At 38.7% G+C, this 19466-nt stretch overlaps 1 protein-coding gene across 1 annotated transcript in view; it reads left to right on the top strand.

Moving 5' to 3' along the window:
* The first annotated feature begins 13952 nt into the window (after positions 1 to 13952).
* LOC148846454 (alpha 1,4-glycosyltransferase family protein) overlaps positions 13953 to 19466 on the top strand; it is a 40236-nt gene continuing 34722 nt past the window's right edge. The window contains exon 1 of the mRNA XM_088955659.1: positions 13953 to 16323. Within this exon, the coding sequence (XP_088811785.1) occupies positions 14750 to 16323 (1574 nt within the window). The 5' untranslated portion in view covers positions 13953 to 14749. The remainder of the gene's footprint in view (positions 16324 to 19466) is intronic.

Raw genomic sequence — 19466 nt, forward strand, 5'->3', positions numbered from 1 at the left:
GGTTAATAAGGCTTCGTTCGGTTACGTTGTGGTTGTTGATCTTTTGTTTTTTATTTTGAAAAGAAAACTAAAAACTCGTTCGGCTAGAATTGTGTGTTTTTTCCTTTTCTAATGCATTTCACCTTTAGGTAATTTCTTATGCATCGGCTCTTTCTGACGATAAGGTTATTGATTCACTTCATTTTTGTTTATGTTTGATTTTAATGAGTTTTTGCTGCTAGTTAATTATGTGTATTTATGTATAGGTGAATTTGCTTAAAAATACAACAATTCAATGCTACTTTGATTGCTTTATCTTAAATGGATCATCTACTATTAATGCTTTGAAGGAGATAAATTTAGCTTGGGATGATATTAGGGGAACCATTTTGTATGTTGTTTTTAACGACAAGCAAGAAACTTTTAATCAATTAAGCAATTTGGGTTGAATCATTGTTGTTGTGGGTGAATGCTCTTTTGACTCATCAAGTTCTATCTTTTGGCTGGGTAAGTGCTCTTTTGACTCGTCAAGTTCTATCTCTTGGCATAATAGCATAGTTTAGTTTTTATATGCTTGTTTATGGATTTTGTTTTGTCTTTACCTCATGACATTTGCTTTTTTGTTCAGAAAATACTATTTTTATAGATTTTTTGGGCTTTGATAATTAGCTTCTCATTCCCTTTCAAATACTGAAGGCACTACTGCATGAGATAATTCTAACACGCTTTATATCAATAGAGTAAAAGAATTACTTTTGACAATTTTTCAATTAAATAGAAAGGTTGGTGGTTGTGATTCTTATTTAAGCAGCGAATCTACTAAAGCAATTTTTTTTCAAAACTTATCCTTTCATTGAAATAGAATTAGGTACGGAGCTTTGATATTTGGAAACCATATTAGAAAAAATTTTGATTTTATGAGGAAAATAAATATTAAACTTCTACTTCCAAAAATCATAAATCCTAGATGTATCTTGGGGAAAATGTCAACTTTTGGTTGTGGCATTCAGTAAATTTACTTGGAAATGAGACCCTATTCCTTGGTATTAAGCCACTTTGAAGATATTGAATCCATAATCAACTAAAATGCATCCGGTAGTTCTATGTGAAAATTCCTACTATATGAAATTGAACTTTAAACTTATTCAAGATCATAAAATTTAATTATTGTTTTTGAGTTTGTTTCAAACTTCCATTGCATTTTAGAGTTTGGAAACATAAATTATTGATGCTCGAATTTAACGTTATGTATTTTTTGGCTTTTTGAATTTCAAATAGGCAATTGGCAAAAGTATCAGCTTTATTATATTATACAATAAAATTTCAAATGGGGGCGTCTAGAGACTTCTCTAGTTCTTTGGGCCCGGATGGGCTTTATTATATTTATGCAAAATAATTGGGTTATATGCCCTTTATTTGTAAAATTTGGACTGGATCTGTATTCACCCTATTGTATTCTTATTAGGCCAAGACCCCTTTTAATGAAATTTTATTATTCTGAACAGAAAAAAAAAAGAGCTCTTTTAATTTTTTAGAATTGTATCAAACTTGTAAGAAGGAGTAGCTAGGTTGCACTGCTTATTGATTTGGGCGGTACAAAAGAGAAGCTTCTCCTTTCTCTTCTTCTTTAGCTGGTCATGAGTTCTTTCTCTCAAGGTATGTTCTTTAGTTTCTTCTTCTTTAATTTTGATGTCTCTCTCTCTCTCTCTCTCTCTCTCTCTCTCTCTCTCTCTCTCTCTCCCTAACCTATGTATGTGTGTGTGCATATGTTTTTCTCTAATATAAATAGTTTTTCTCTGCATGTGTGTGTGTGTTTTTCAAATATTGTTAGTTTTTCTCTATTTCTTTACCTCTGATGTCCTTCTTTTTCAGATGGCATCTCTTACATTTCTTGTTGGTTATATTTATATGTATTTTAATACACTGATATTAATACAATATGCCATGTATCAAACATATAATATTGATATTTTAATACTTAAAACCTTTTAAAACTTTCAAAATGTTTGTGTATCGGTGTATTCAAGCATATCTAAACATATTGACACTGATACGATACATCTTGTCTAATTTGAGTCTCATTGATTATATCTTTTTGTAATTATAAGATTTTATTGATTACGATATAAAATTAAGGACAATATGAAATTATTATAATGAAAAATTGTTTAAAAATCTTTATATTTATCTCTTAATTATAAATAATCATTATAATATGTTTCTAAAAAATAAAATTAATAAAAGTCATAGTAAAATGTATAAAATTATTTCAAAATAAGTATTAAAACATCAATACAGTTGATACTAATATTTTTTATTTTAGGCCCCGTTCGCTTATTGGTAAACTGAATGAAAAAGTTGGTCAATAAGTATCTTTTTTTTTCCAATTGACCAACTTTCCCTTGTTCTTTTTAATTTTAATCAACGAGCCCTACGATAAAATCATCATTACTTTCCTGAGTAAAATTTTCAATCTCATAGGTGAGTAACTTTCTCAGTTGTGAAAAAAAATTGATAAAACATAATGTAACAAATTTTCTCATTTTAATATTAATTTTTTGTGGATAAAATATAATTCTAATACTTAAAAATCTTGTAAATCAAAATAAAATGGATAATGCACTTACCTAAAAAGTATTTACATAGATAAATGTATTTATCTAAGCAAATTGAACTCTTATAACGAATAAGGACTTATAATAATCAGAGGTTGGGGAAAGGTCTAAAACCTATGGAAATGCACTTATTTTGGGTATCAATGTGTATCAATATAATCAATATTGATTTTTTTTTCTTTGTTTTATAATAATCAAGGAGTTGGGGAAGAAATTTGGAACCGTTTAAAAAATTTAAAATATTTATGTATCAATATACATAGTCGAGCATATTTGGGTGCATTGACACTAATATAATACATTTGATATAAAACATATTATATTAATATTTTAACCCTTATTGAAATCATTTGAAAATTTTAAAAAATTTGTACATCAGTATATCCAAACATATATAGGTATATTGATACCATATGTCATGCATTAGATGTATCATATTAATGTTTTAATCATTGACTTAAAAATTAATTTATACCTCAAAAAAAATAAAAATGATAAGCCTAATATGAAATGCGTAAAAAAATCAATTAATAAATATCGCTAATATCCTAGTAAAATAGATAAAGACAATAATTAATAATATTGTAGAAAACTATTTATGATATTATAAAGGTGATAATTTATTGTTTGACCTAGTTAGATTATATTAAAAATCTCTCTCTCTCTCTCTCTCTCTCTCTCTCTCTCTCTCTTATATATATATATATATATATATATATATATATATATATATTATGTTATGTTATATTTTTTTGAAGAATCATGTTTCATTCATTTAAGATATTGGTATAAAGAAATGCCAACCAGGGCAAATAAATAACAGAGATAAATTCTCAAGAAGAACAAAACAAATAGATGGAATTAGGAGAATCAAAAAAACTTATGCAACCAAAGCAAGGTGAATTAATACCACCAACAGAAGTGGATAAGAACATATCCAAACCATCATAACTGGTGAGCAAACTAACAAGAGGAGTTACCAGCCAAACCAAAAACTGATAGATGAGGTTACAAAGCCATAGTAAATTCCAACCACGCCAAAAAAATTGTAGAAGACTCATCATCTACAACTGCCATTCAGCACATCGAAGAACTGCTAACTATAAGTTGTCTTCCAAAGAAAGTCGGAGAACTGTAATGTCCATCCACAATGCCAAAAAACGGAACGTCCATGCACAACACAGGAAAATGCCAAAAAATTGTAACTACCATCCGGAAAGCTGGAGAACTGAAGCTACCATCTAGGACATCGAAACACTATCACAGCCATCTAGGATGCCGGAGAAACATAGAAACAGAGATAGAACTAACATCAGGGCACTATCTCAACCATCTAGCATTATCGGTCAACTAGGACGTTAGAATGCTCGCAAAAAGAAAACAAACAAAGAAAAGTATGGAAGATGAGAGAAACAGAGAAAGAAAGGGTGATCCTCGAGAGATCTCAAGAGAAACAGAGATTGTGTGAGAGAGAGAGAGAGAGGAAGAGAGAGAAAGGGGGAAAAACATAGGAGAGGGGAAATAGAGAGCTCGAGAGAGAAGAGGGGGGAAAGCACAAGAAAAGGGAGAAACAGAGAGTGAAAAAACACAAAATAGAGGAAAACCTCTCTGGGAACAGAGAGAGACAATGTAGGGGGGTGGTTCCCCCCAAAGGGAGTCACCCCTGCCAAACAACTCTACGACGGACTTTAAATATTATATGCATCTTATAAAATTTAAGTAATTATTTTTTTAATATTTTTATTCATTTGTAGATCTTTGAGAGGTGTGAATTTTATAAAAGCAAAACTCATTCAAATACCTTGAAAGCATGAATCCAATCATACATTGGAAATATTTCCCATAATTGTATGTTAAATTTATAGGGAGATGTTTTAAATGTGCGATTGGATGTCATGTTTTTATGATGTTAGCATTATTTTTGCTTTTTTAGAAAATGTAATGATGCAAAACAAATTGATTAGTCTTTAATAATATAAATGTTATAATTTATATATATGACACTTGACTTAATTCTTAACGCTTTCAATATTCCAAAATTTTGATACTTAACATCCAATGCATTTTTTAAATTAAACACATTCAATCTAATTAGTTACATTTAGATATTAAAACATTTTAAGATTAAAGAAGCGTGGTTGAGGAAAATAATAAAAATGGTATTTTCTTATTTTTCAATGGTCTAAAAATGTTCAAGTGGTAACAATGAAACCAAACAAAAAAAAATCAAAGAATGATGACTCCATTGCATTACTGATTTCTTAGATATTTCATGTATAAGTTATTTAAATATTTATTAGATATTTCATTTATAAGTTATATATTATAGAGTTATAGACATTTTTATAAATGTATAAGTTATTTAAGTATTACTTTAATTGTTTCATTGTTTATGTATAACCTAAAAGCAAAATGTTGTATGACTTATTCCCTCTCTATTCAAGAAAACTTTCACGCTGGAATCTGTGCGTACGAATGATGTGAGAAAAAATCAAGATTTGTAACACATGTGAATTAAGATAAGCACATGAGTAAGAATGACAACGCCATAGGCCCACAACGGTAGGGTACCTGTGCAAATTGCCCTACCCATTCCTGAACCCGCCTATGTACTCTTGATCCCAAACTAGTCTAACTTGCCCTCCCAATTTTGTCAAACTCATCATGTCTTAAATCTGTTAAACCTATCTCAACCCGTCCCACCCAATTTGAAATGTTAATTAAATCTTAAAGCGTGATTTTAACCTAAATTAGTTAATGATAGTGTCGAAACTCTTAACACTACTTTAAGCCATTAAGCCATCTTGCCTTTTGTGTTATTTAATGAAATAAAATAAGTTTATTACCTTTTGTGTTCATCCAAACAAACAATACATATGTATGATTAACAATTTTAACTAAAAATTTTTAAAAAAGTAATATTTTATAAATAAATGTGATAAATAATCTATCAAATCCAAATTTATATCAAAAGATGATTTTAATCCCAAGAAAATTATACAAATAAAATATTAATAATAGAATAATTATCTTATACTTAAAATTTATGCATTCTATATATCTTACAATTTTTATAATTATTAGTTAATATTTTAATTTATCTTAAATAACATTGTATTATCATTTACAAAAAATAAAAAAAATTGTTTACAAAATATTCAAGAATATAATATTAAATTGGACCTATCAAATTCGCTAATTTACATTTATATAAAAAAATGATTTTTAGTTTAAAAAAATTATAGAAATTCAATTTTTAATAATGAAATAACTAACGGAGGGGCCCCTGCGAATGGAATTGTAACATTGTTATTTTGCTACATTAAAAAAGACAATGATTCCTTAATAAGAAATTTGCATTTATAAGTACTCAAGTTTTGAAACTCCCTCATATAAAGACTTAAAAAAGATCAACATGTGCTTGTTTTTTTAAATATTGCTCCAGCAAAGCATTTCATACAAAAGAACACAATCATATAGTGATAGTTCTGAGTTCTACTTCATAATCGTCCTTTGTTTCGCATCGAGAATTCCCAGTTGACCTAGACTGTAGGACCATTCAGTTCGGGAACTGTCCAGGAAACTAGTTTCGTTTTACCCCAATCTTGGTCCCTAGCCAAAAATCATTGAATCGGTCAACAACTCGTTGACCCGATGGTCAAACCATCAACTTGTTGACCCATTCAACGATTTTTAGCCAATTTGATTTTTAATTATTTTTTGTTGTTAAAATGGGCCATCCGTTTGAAATGGACGGTCAAACCATCGACCTAGAAACCAGTTGCCAAAACGGTTCCATTTCTAGGTCATTTTTTATAGATGTCAATAATTAGATGAAATAACTTTGTAGTCATATTCATGGGAAGGGTGGACACTACAAGAAATTATAAAACCTTGAAAGATAAATCCAAAGTAACCTTAAACACAAAAAAAATTGGCGATAAATCCACCAAACTAGAAAAATAAAAAAAAAAATCAAAAAATCAAGTCCAAAGTTCCCCCTTGAGACATAGCTAAACATACATGCAATCAAAAAAAGAAACAAAGCATATCGTCTTGTAAGAAAAAAAAAAACATTGCACAAGAAAACCCAAAGAAAAAAACAAAAGGGAAGAAATAAAATGGTGGTAAACTCAGACTGTTTTGGAGGATCTTGAAGAAGAAGACCAAACACAAAAAAAAAACAAAAAACAAAAAAACAAAAGCATAAAATTAAAAAAAAAAAGGAACATATAGTACATACTCAATTAAAGCCCATAGTAGAAGAAACCTTTGAATAGTGAGAATCCAAAAGCATAAAAAATCATGGTTTTCAAACCGCCATTGACCCGAATGGATGGGCATTTCGGCCCGGGAACCGTCCAGGCAACCTGTTCCATTTTACCCCAATCTTAGTCCCTGGCCAAAAATCGTTGAATCGGTCAATGACCCATTAGCCTAGGCGATCGAACCGTCGACCCATTGACCCATTCAATGGCTTTTGGTCATTTTTTTATATTTTTAATTTTTGTTATCAAAACGGGCCATCGGTTCAAACCAAATAGTTGAACCATTGACCTGAAAACCGGTGGCCAAAACGGTTTCGTTTTTGGGTCATATGAATCACATGCTCGAATGGCATAACACGTATGATACTGTTTAATGGACCTCACATACTCAATTTTTTCCTATAATTTTTGTTGTCAGAACGGGTCGTTCGTTCGAACCAAACGATCGAAGTGTCAACCCAAACACCAATGTCCAGAATGGTTCTGTAACTTTTTGCCTGTAATTTTTGTTGTTAGAACGGGCCATTCGTTCAAGTCGGACGGTCGAACCGTCAACCCGTAAACTGGTGGCAGATAAGATATATAAGATTATATATATCTTGTAATCTTATAAACTATTACAGTTTGAGAATTTTCATTGAACCATCCGTTCAGCGAAGGTTGTCTCAACAGAGGGGGGAAGGGGAACATTCATAGGTGCCACTGTCTGTGGCACATTTAGGATAGGGACTCCGTCCACCGAGAGGGGGATGGTGAACTGCCCGATGTAGACAGTGAGGGGCTGAGGGTGTTCCCCGATGGCATTCAGGTCGGCGTTACGTCTATCGCAGCCGGAGGAAGCCATGAATGCTAAGTTTCCTTTTTTTTTTAGAAAAGAGTAGAGGTTGGGGGAGGCTTTTGAAGCGTTTCCCACAGACGGCGTGAAATGATGATGCGCGCTCCGGTCGGTCCTAGCTGTCGGTAACCTTGCCTCTGACAGAGCAGGAGATGCCTGAAATAGGGAGGAAACAAGAGATCCCTAGGGGAAGAACCCAGTGGGAACGCTTCGAAGCTCAAGTTAGCACTCTGAGAAAGCAAGGGAGATGAGAAGCTCTTTTAGAACAGAAGGCGCAGGATATCACCTACCTTTACCCTGGGGAAAGAGGGCCTTTTATAACCGCCCTGGTGCACTCACTCCCAAACCTCTGCCAGATCAGGTGTAACCACCTCTGCGAGGGGCAGACGTAACCGTCACTGTCTTCTCTGTCAGTGTCGTCTCTGCAACGACTGAGATGGCGATAGCAGGTGGCCGTTGGAGTGTAGCTGTCATGTGTCAAATCCCTGATCAGTCAGGTGCGCCGCCTCAGAGTACGAACTTCTTTGGTGTCAGGTACGGTCGTTCGGTCATGCGACCTGGAGCCGAGGTGTCGGAGTGGTGCGTGAGGTGAAGTCTTGAGTTCGGACAAGAGCGTGGCCCGGACTTACCCGAGGTGGGTCAGTCCATGCTTTGCCTTTCATGGAGTGTTCCTAGTAGGGCTCAGGATTTCTAAGGAAAAGCTCGGGTTCTACCTCCTGGGAAGCACGGGTTCTCTTTGGTGAGCTCGGGACCTCTCCCTGGGGAGCTCGGGCCTCTTCTTGGGCTATGGCTATGGCGTTGTGCTGAGCTGACACTCCTATCAGGTCATACCCGGTTGCCTCCACGTGTCGCGTGGCCAAGGGGTCGGGCCAAATCTCCCTCCATCAATTGCCCCCCACTCCCCGTGCCTGGGGTCGTGACCCAACGCGGAGAGTTCACGGGATGACGGGTGGATTTGGCTTGTGGCACGCTTCGTCCAGCTCGGTGATCCTCCGATCTGACTTGCCTATGCCTTTGGCTCGATCAAAGTCAGCTCGGCTCGACCAAGGGTCAACCCGGGTCGCGTACAGCTCACGCGCGGACGTCAAACGATTATTAGATTTCGGACATCAAAAATTCGCGCTAAACTGATTTCACCTCGAGGGTCGTGCAGGCGATTTTCTTGAGAGCCATTGGATGGCTTTGATCTTGATCGTTGATGCCCGGGTATAACGGCTATAAATAGTGGGGGTCCTGGTCACTTTTCCCTTGCCATAGTCTTCAGCACTTGTTCTTTTAGCTTGCGTCCAAGGTCTTCAACTCGCGTCACTTTTCCTAGTCTGGTAGCTTTTCCTTGGTGAGTTCCCTTAGCTTTTCCTTTAATTCCTTTCCCTTCAATGTCTAGTTCGGGTAGCTTAGATAGTCCTTTAAGAGAGCCTGAGGTGGGGACCTCGGCTCAGGCTGCTTCTTTTGATAGCCTTCTGGATGAGCTGGAAGTAGGGCCATCAGTCCGAGTCACCTCTAGCAGCCTGGCATCCACTTCTCGTCGAGTTCGGATGCCAGATAAGTTCGTCCCTTCCACTGTGACGACTGAGAGACTTCGGTCTCTTATTCGTTAGTTCAATTTGCCCGGGGAGTACACTTATAGTTTACCCATGGGCGACTTCCCTTGGGAGCACGGTCTAGATGAGATTGTGATTTTCCGGGAGCAGCTCGTTGTCGGGCTGCACCTTCCTCTTCATTCCCTTATCATCGAGGTCTTGAATCACTTCGGCGTCACAGTTGGTCAACTCCACCCGAACTCCATCCGCAATGTCGTTGGGACCATCTCCCTTTGTTGTGAGTATGTCCTCCCACTAGACTTAGAAATCTTCTCCGCCCTCCTTATGCTTAAGAAGCATGCGAGCTTCCTCCCCGAGCACAGGCGGGCCTATTACTTGTCTCCCCGCCCGGGGTTTAAACATCTACACGAGCTTCCAAGTAAGGTCCCCACACGGAAGCAAGACTACTTTGTGGTCCGAAGTGCCACAGGGTGGTCGTTCCCCACAAATTGGAGGGCGGTTGTTTATGACCCCGGTGCCATGTTAGACAGGGACATGGTGGAGGCCTTCCAGTCTTGGGCCCAGCTCGGGCTTCGAGTGCAAAGATTACCTTACGGAGGCTAAGCTTGTCTAGGCCGGTCTAAGTCCGGGTAGGTTTCTTACTTAGATGATTTTTTTTACTGATACCGAGCTCTTCTCGCATGTATCATGGAGGAGCAGAAGACCCGTGGCGACAACCTACTTGACGGGATGAAGAGGAGAAGGCGAGTTGCTAAGCGGGCTCGCGTCGATCCTCCTTGGGCTGTGGAGCCCAAAGTCCCAAGCCATCCTCTAGTCATCGACTTGGAGTCTCCCAGGGAGCCCGAGGTGGTTGGGTCTGCTCCGGAGGTTGCGGTAGAGCCTGAGGTTCTAGAGGCTCGGGGCGTCGACACTACGGAAGCTTCCCACACTTTGACGGCACTCTCCAGCTCGGGGAGCCAGGAGGGGGTCGGTAGTGTGCTGACGCTGAGTTGTGCTCTCCGTAAGATCCAAAAGGCTGTCTACCCTGGGGAGGTTTTGGAATGGGCTAACCTTCCTCCAGGTCACATCGGCACCCGCACTGCGTCTCACGCCATGGTGGTAAGTCGAAGTGGTTTCCCTTGGTGTTTTTCTTGTGCTTTATTTTATTCTCTTCTTACCAGACTGACTTGTTCTCACTTGGCAGGTAAACTCCTCCATCCATGCCCTAACTCTTCAATCAGAGAGGCACCTGAAGTGGGCACAAGCTGCTGAAGAGGCTTCCCGTGCAGGGCATACCGATCTGAGGATAGCTCGAGAGCGGATCCATCGTCTTGAGGGTGATACTTCGGCTCAAAAGAATGCCATCGAGACCTTGACATCGGAGAAGGTCGCAATGGATTGCGAGTTGGAGAGGCTTCGGAGGGAGAATGGGGCCTTGAGGCTTGTTGTAAAGCATCTCGCGAACTCAAATGGTCTTGGAGCACGAGGTGGAATACCTTAAGGCCGATCTCAAGGAGAAGTCTGAGATCTTCTTCCATGCCATCGAGGACACTAAAGTGAAGGCCGTCGAAGACTATGTCGTGTCGAAGCGCTTTGACGATTTGATGGTGGGCTCGTATCGGAGGGGTTTCAAGTTGAGCAGGTGGATGATAAGGCATATGTACCCTGAACTCGGCACCCGTGCCATAACTACTTCGCGCATTACTCTGGAGATGGCTCTCCAGGTTGACGGTGACCCAGACTCCGAAGGTGAAGCAGACGCTCCGAGTGCTGCTGAAGTTCCTTCTGATGTCTTGGGCAAGGGAGGTGTGCCTCCGAAGTGATATGTATCGAGCCTATGAGCTCGTTTTTTTTCTTTTGTCTGTATTGGATCGATTGTAAATGAAATGTTGGTAATGAAACCCCCCCTTTTTTGTGGTAAAGTGTTGCGCACTATCATTCTTTCTTTTTGCCGAAGTGATTATATTGCCGAACTGTTAGAATTAGGTCCCAAAGCGGGGGGTTTCTCAACTGGTCGCCCCGAATCTTAGCACCAAGGGTGATGCACCCCGAGGCGAGTTAACATAGTAAGGCCATACGCCCGACTTGTTTTCCGCCTGAGTTAAAGTTGATGTTGGTTGTCCTTAACAGGTCCAACTGGGAGCAGGCTATGCACTTCGGGCTTCACACCCATGCTGCCTGCTCTTTCGGTACTAACACTTGGTCAGCGTCGATGAGGTGCCGAGGTCATCATTAGCTCGGTGCTTTAGCTCTTGGGCTAGAATACTCTCCTAGGGTTCACTCGTGCCAAAGAGGTGACTAGGTCTTATGGTGCCGAGGTCCTTGTTAGCTTGGTATTTTGGCCCTTAGGCTCTGGGAGCGACTCATAGTCCACTCAGTTCGGTAATTTACAGTGTAATATCGCTTTAAGTTGACGATATTCCATGCTCGGGGTATTTGTTTTCCCTCTAGGGTTTCGAGCTCGTACGCTCCTCTAAGCACTCTCTTTACTCGGTAGGGTCCTTCCCAGTTTGGTTCGAGTTTGCCAACGTCGGGCTCAGGTACCATGACCTTGCGGAGAACCAGGTCGCCGACGCGGAAGTTTCACTTCTTGACTCTGGCATTGTAGTACCGAGCTACCCTTTGCTGGTACGCTGCGGTCCTGATGTAGGCGAGGTCCCTCACCTCGTCGAGTAGGTCGAGGTTGATACGTAGCTCGTCTTCATTGGTCTTGTTGCCGTACGCTTCCAGTCGTAATGAGGGGATTTTGATTTCGGATGGGATGACTGCCTAAGTGCTATAGGTGAGGTTGAAGGGAGTTTCTCCGGTGGTGGTCTTCTTTGTAGTTCAATAGGCCCATAGGACACTGGGTAAAAAAAAAGAAAATTGAAATCTGAAAAGATCATTTTTCCTCTAACTCACCATTCAAGGGTAATTTGGTCATGAAAATTGTTATTTATGCTGATGTGGACGCCTCTGTTAAGAAGCCTTGACGGAGCACTAGTAGGAGGTGAGTTTTGGCAAATAAAAATTTACTGACATGGTGGATTTTAGACATTTTGAAAAGTTGTGGTGAGTTTAATAGAAATGTTGAAAACTCATGGTGAGTTTTAGACAATTTCCCTTTATTTTTTAATATTTTTATTTGAAAAGTAATGATGGTTGTTGACACCACCATCTCTTTTTCAAGTCCCCTTTCCCCACCCCTCTCTCTTTCTCTCTTCAATCACATCGATCCCTGGCCTCTAGTTTCTCTTTCTCTCCCTAGCTATAATTAATGAAGTAAACTTAAATCAATTAACTAACTTATATTTTTAATTTTATTTAATTTGTCATGCTTCCTCTATCTTTAATTAGGGCTATAAATCGAGCCATGCCAAGCTTGGGTTTTTAGGCCTATGGGTTGAATTCCCGATCGGATTCAAATTCAGATTCTTGCCTATCATATTTGATCGGATTCGAATTTAGATCCTTGTCTATCAGATCCAATCGGATCAAATCTGCCATGAACAATTTTAGTTCGGATTTGAATAACCCTTATTTGAATATGATCTGATCCATTTGCATCCCTAGTAAAGTGGGGAAACCTAGAGGTGATCATGAGTCGAGGTTGGGTTGGGCTAAGTCTTTTAAAACAATACATTGAGTGAAATCAAGTAACTTAACAAACATATGATATGCACTAAGAAATTTTACAAGAGGAAAGGATGGGATTTAATAACTTTTCAAGGAAAATAAAGGTTTTTAAAATCGAACTAGACAATGAACGATCAGGGGTCCGGTTTTTGGGTCGAACGATCTGGCTGTTCAAACTGAACGAATAGCCCATTTTGACAAAAATAATAAAAAAATTAAAAACGACCAAAACCATTGAATGGTTCAACTACTTGAGTTAGCAGTTTGTTGACCAGATCAACGTTGGCAAAAAAATGGTTTGGGGTAAAATGGAACCAATTTCCCGGTTTTTCCAGTTTGACCGTCCAGTCCGGTCCGGTTTTGAAAACCATGAGGAAAATAATCCCTAGACCAAAATAAGCTATAATATTATTATATGGATATTGACATTTTTATTTTATTACTTTTTATTTATTTATTTTGGATCATCTATTTTTGTTGATTTGTTTGTAGGATAGTTATGGTGGTTCTAAAATTAATTGGCTAATATGTTTTACAAAATGGTTTTGCTCTCTAATCACATTAAACTATATAGATATTATTTTTTTGCATCAATTTAAATTTTAAATTTTTAGAATTTTTATATTATGTAAAATTCAAAATAATCAACTAAAACATAACAAATTTTACATTTTTTTTTCATTTATTGTTTTGGTAAGCTATACATTAATCGGCTCCAACCTGTGGAGGAGTGAAGCAAGGGCTTGGGGCTAGTGTCAAGTTAGTACCCGGACTTTTAAATGTGTCACTACGGTACCTAAACTTTCAAAAAATGTCAAGTCGGTTCCTATCGTTAATCGACCATCGATTATCTGTTGAAAATGTCAAAACTATCATTCAAAAGAAGACACTATTCATTGTCTTCTATAGTTCTACCTTGAGACTGAACCGGTTGAAGTGTTTGAGATTTTAGACTAATGAAGTCATTGCCTTCTATCTTTAAATTTGAAACACATTATTGTCTAGTTATTTTTTTGCTTTCATTATTGCTTTGGCTATAATATTTCATGTTTTTTTATCTTTTTTTCTTTGAAAATAACTGGTTAACTCGAAGACAATGAATAATGTCTTCTTAAAGGGTAATTTTCACATTTTCAGTACATAACTGATGGTCGATTAACGGCAGGATTAACTGGACAGTTTTAAAATTTCGGATACTAAGTTGACACTTTTAAAATTTCGGACACCAAGTTGACACTACCCCAAAAAATTTAGAGCGGTGTCGGATTCTGAAGTCAGATAATCGGATCAAGTTTCGATCTCTGGTCTGGTTTAAGATATCGGGGTCGCAAATATCCTTGAGAATGATCTCTGGTTCTTCACGTTTACGGTCACGGTCATCAGAGATGATCTAGTTTGAGATCATCTGTTTGTTTGGTTGATGGTAAGTAGGGTTCCCCAGTTGGGAATGGTCTCTAGTCTGAGATCTCTGTTTCGAGATTTCTAGTTCTTCACGGTCGTCAGCGATGGCACCTACAAGTAAAACCATTTTCGTTGCTTGATGGTAAGCAAGACTGATGGAGTTCCTTCTCACAAAACCTTTGGAATGATCACAAAACCTTTGGAATGATCTCTTGTTCGGGATCTCTGGTTCGTCGGTTGATGGTGTGCTGCCGCAACTGTGAAAGGGAAGAATGATAGAGTCTCTTCTCAACAAATGAGGTTTTTTCAAATGGGGCAATTGGCCGGATATTCGAAGTGTTCTTGGGGGCATTTTCACAGGAAAGCAGAAATTTATACGTTGTTCTTGCGTACTCCCAACCTTTGAAAAACCAAGCACCTTAGCAAGTCTCACTCCCCTCTTCCTCTATGTCTCTCTGACGCCACCATTGCCGCTAACGAGATATCCGAAACTCTTCGCCCTTCCGTAACCGAAAAATGTTTAGAACCTTCCGGAACCGGAGACGCCCCCGTTACGGTGCTCAGCTCTGCACCATCATCGCTGCGCTCCTTCTCCTCCTCTCGGTCTCAGTTCTTTACAGTCGACTCAGCTTTGACCGACGGTCCCAGGTACGCCCATTCTCCTCTTCAAGATTAGGGTTAGGATTTCCTTCTGTTCCAAATCTAGATTTCTCACAAGATTCCTCCAACGACCTCGATGAACTCGTTGCCAATCCGTTACTGGAAGATGTAGACGGTGATGGTGCCGGTAACGGAAATGACGATCGGATCGATGAGCTGGATGTTGTGGAAGAAGAGAGTGATGATCAGTCTAAGCTTTCGAATGAAGAGGAGATTCTGAGAGGAGTAGATGAAGAGGAATCGGAGTCTGAGGGTGTGGATTGGAATAGAAATAAGAGGTTTGGTTATTACTGGGATCATGTTCTAGGAGTGACGAGGCGGGCGTTTGATAGGCGTTCGATTGATGAACAGTGGGACGATTATTCTGATTCTAGTTTTGGTTTGGATTCGGAGGACCGGAGTAAGATTGTATTTGCTTCGGACGATCAGCCTTTGGATGAGGACATTCGGGGTAAACTGGATCAAATTAACGGAATTGAAGACGCATTGTTGTTGAAGACGGGTAACAGGGTTTCACCATTGAGAGAGGGTTGGGCAGCTTGGTTTGAGGCAAAAGGTGACTTTTTGAGACGGGATAGAATGTTTAAGTCGAATTTGGAGCTGTTAAATCCGTTGAACAATCCCCTTCTGCAAGACCCAGATGGGATATCAACGGTTCTAACAAGGGGAGATAAGCTTATGCAGAAAGTAATGTGGAATGAGCTTAAGAAAATTCCCTTTGGTGTAAGAAAACCATTGGGAATTTTGGAGAAGCCCCGTGATTCTGAAGTTGTAGGAGATGGTCATGACTCTTCTGCTAGGAAGAGGAATAATGTGAATGTTGGGATAAAGGGATTGGAGGGAAATGCTGACGGAACAAAGAATGAGGTCAAAAGGACAGAACGTAGAACTTTAGATGACACTTCGACTGCTAATGTCCACAGTAATAACGTTGTTAATGTTTCTGAGTCTTTTAATTCAGCTAAGAAGGCGGCTATTGTTAATGAAACTTCACATACTGATATGGTGAAAAAACGGGGTTTCTCATCCTATAAGAGTACTGGGAGGGGGCCTTTGCAACACGGTTATACAAAAGGCATTGAAAATTCTTCTAGGGGTGAATTGGTTCAACAGACCCTCTTGAAGAATCCTGATTCTGTGTCTCAGGTTCAATCTGAGGTATCAGGTCCTAAATATGCTGATGGCAAGAGATGGGGTTATTTTCCTGGTTTAGATCCTTATCTATCTTTTTCCGACTTCATGGATGAATTCTTTGGGAAAGGTAAATGCTCAATGAAAATTTTTATGGTTTGGAATTTCCCACCATGGATGTATAGTGTACGACATCAACGAGGCCTTGAAAGTCTTCTTTATCATCATCCGGATGCTTGTGTTGTAGTTTTTTCTGAAACGATTGAGCTTGATTTCTTCAAAGGCTTTGTAAAGGATGGGTATGCTCTCAAACCATCCTTTGTTTTCTACACCATTAAGATATTTATTATCCACTTATTTTCTGTTTGTTTGATTTGTAGCGTATATCTTAACTGGAGGCCATCAATTTTCCATGTTTTCCCAAATGGATCTAGATATAGTGTACCATAAAAGTTTAAAAAATCTAGATATTGGTTTTTTACCATATGCATTCACTGGAAAGCACAATTATTTTTTCAGAATATTTGAGAACTAAATAAAGATATAATTTGAACTGTCTGAGTAAGTTAATTTTGCTCTATAGAAGCTAGTGTGACGATGATGACCTAAACATTATGTTTTTTTTTTTGATAGGAAACAGTAACTTCATTGATTAATTAAAGAGTACAACTGTCACCATCCAAAAAGATGATGAGCCTTTAAACTAAACAGAATTACAAACAAGCCCAAAACAAGGCCTCCCTATTGTAACATAATGTCAGACATTATGCTACAATAAGATTCCTGAATGCAGCAGCCATACTTATTGTTCCATAATCTAAAGCGTTCTTTGCACTTTGAAGAAGTATAATATAACTAAACCACTAATGGATTTACGATCTCAACAATGGAGCGTTAGTGCTTTGTGGTATTCTTTCCTTCTTTCTTTGTTCTAAGTAGAAAAGGGTAATGACTTGCTCATATTTCATTTTTTATGAACTGGGCACGTGTCCAATGAAGAGATAAAAGATACTCTTATCTATAAAAGTAAAAGGTTAATGCATTAGTTTTCTTTTCGCCTTTAAAACAAATATCTTTTTAGCGATTCATTAAGATAGTGCTTATTTTCTCAAATAAGGGATGAGCTCAAATCATCACTACACATTAAAAAAAAAAAACATTTTTGGTTTTAAGATCATTGGCTGTTTGGATGAACATCTCATTCAGCTGGGCTCCATGATCATCTAACTCGTTAGCTAGCAGCCTTTCTGGGGTGAAGGGGTTGCTAGTAACTCTTTGTACTTTGTACTGGTATATGGATTTGCTGGGTAGTCAACTGCATTCAGAAAATCTCTTTAGTCAGCTTATAGGGGGCTGCTTTGTACTTGTTTTGGTTCTGGTTCTTCTTCTCAATATTAGAGTGAGAAAAATTTGTATACCCATGAAATACTTCTGTTGATGAAATGAAATCATTGTTACTCATAAAAAAAAGAAAAAAAGAGGCATGTTTACATCTGAACATCCTAAGAATCCAGAATCCTCTTTCTAGCAGCATAATAGTCATTAGTTCAAAGGGAATTCCATTGTATCAGACTATCAGCACTCAGGTTATTTAAAGATCTTCTATTGGTTCTACAATCTTCCACTGCATCCATGATGATGACCTATGCTAAGGTATGAGAGAGGACTTGAATCTTGGACTTGGTGGTAGCTCATTGTCTAATCTTGGTCCCCCAGGAATGGGAGGGGTAATGGTATTATACATGCATGCAAATGGCAGGGAACAACATGATTACCATGGAAGGATCTATGGAGAGCGGAGAGTTCTGCCCAGTGACAAGATGGAGAGAGGAGATTGGATTGAGGCAAAGAGATTGCTGTTCGAGGAAGGAAAAAGGAAAGACTGACCAACATTAAATATTAGGGAAGGAAACAGAGCTACAGTTTTCTTAATAGGAGGGGCAGCGTTCTGGCTCAAAGGCTTTCTTGACGGGGCAACTTTCTCAGTTAAGAAAAATGGCTGGATGTGTACCTTGGAGATTCCGAGGAGAAAATATGAGGTGGTGCTGAAAAGAAATGGGAAAAGAGTGTTTCTTGGCAATCTCAGAATTTTTTTGGCATGGACAAAAAGCAGTTAATATGCATTCCGGAGGGGAAGGAAGGCGTGGGATGGAAGATGGTAACAGATAAATTGCAGGTTTCCCTGTTGGTGAAAGAAAATTTTGAGGGGAAGCACTTATCAGAGACAGAAAGACTGAGATGTCAGTCCACAAAAGAAGAGACCAAAGCTGGTATGGATGCAAGGAAAACAGAGTGTAAGGGGCAGGAGAAAAAGGAGCAGGATTTCTCTGCAATAAGCTCAACTAAAACCCAAAAACTTATGTTGGATTCTGAGAAAGGATTGTGGGCTCAGAGGTTTGTTCTCACAGCAGAAAGGAAGGTTTTGGATTGGAATACGATTCTAACCTCTGTCGTTGATAAATTTAAGATTAAGTGCAAAGCTTCTCTGATACCCTTTGATGAGAAGAAAGCCTTACTGGATGTGGGAGAGGAGAAGGTGGTTCCCGTTTCGGTCAAGACTGAGTTAGGTTCGTTCTGGTACAGGAATGGAATGCCTCCTGTAATAGTAGAGATTTTCACAACAGTCTTTTCATGGCGAAGCTGCTAGGTCTCCCATTCTGTTTGTGGAAGATGACATCTTCGACAATATAGCAAGAATAATGGGTGGTATGTTGATTGGCTGTAACATCTCAAATCTGTATGCAGCAAAAATCAGAGTGGCTGGAATTAAGCCAGAGGAGGTGCCTTGTTCTGTTGATGTTCTCTCCAATGGTGAGTGGCGCAAAGTGTGGCTGGCGACGGAAGTGGAAGCGTTGCTCTAGAATGGATGCAATTGGGTAAAAGATGATGATGAGGTGGAAGGGTGGTGTACACGTGGAAGGAAGAAAGAAGTGGTCCGAGAGGTTTTGGTTTCTAGGCAAGGCAGTTGAACAGTTGGGCTTTGGGAAGAAGACAACTTTAATGGAAGGAAGCTTTGTGGAGGTTGTTAAAAAGTTTAAAACCTTGTCGGCTCTTACTTGGGCGACAATAATTTAAATCCTCCAAGAACCAGCCATCGCCCAAGTTTGAACCAATCAAAGGCCGGATGGATTAGCTGGATGAAGTGTCATTTGGGATGGTCGAGCTCGATTTAAGCGAGTCATGTGATATTTTAAAACATCACATGGGTCGACCAACAACTACATTAGGACATAGTAAGATAGGTCTATCATCTTCTCAAGCTAAGACGATGGTAAGCACTGGTTCGAGCAAGGGGTTAAAAGGAAGTCGTAGCGAGTTCCTTGGATAGCAATTGATAGAGAAGAAATATAGGAGACCTGAAAAAGAACGTCGTAATCTGAGGTATGTTAGGCCTTGCATGGAGGAAAAAGACGATGGTGACGATGATTGGGCTGAAGATAAC

The sequence above is a fragment of the Nelumbo lutea genome, chromosome 7 (assembly GCF_056320005.1).
Source record: "Nelumbo lutea isolate HS-2025 chromosome 7, American lotus-T2T, whole genome shotgun sequence".
NCBI classification, from domain to species: domain Eukaryota; kingdom Viridiplantae; phylum Streptophyta; class Magnoliopsida; order Proteales; family Nelumbonaceae; genus Nelumbo; species Nelumbo lutea.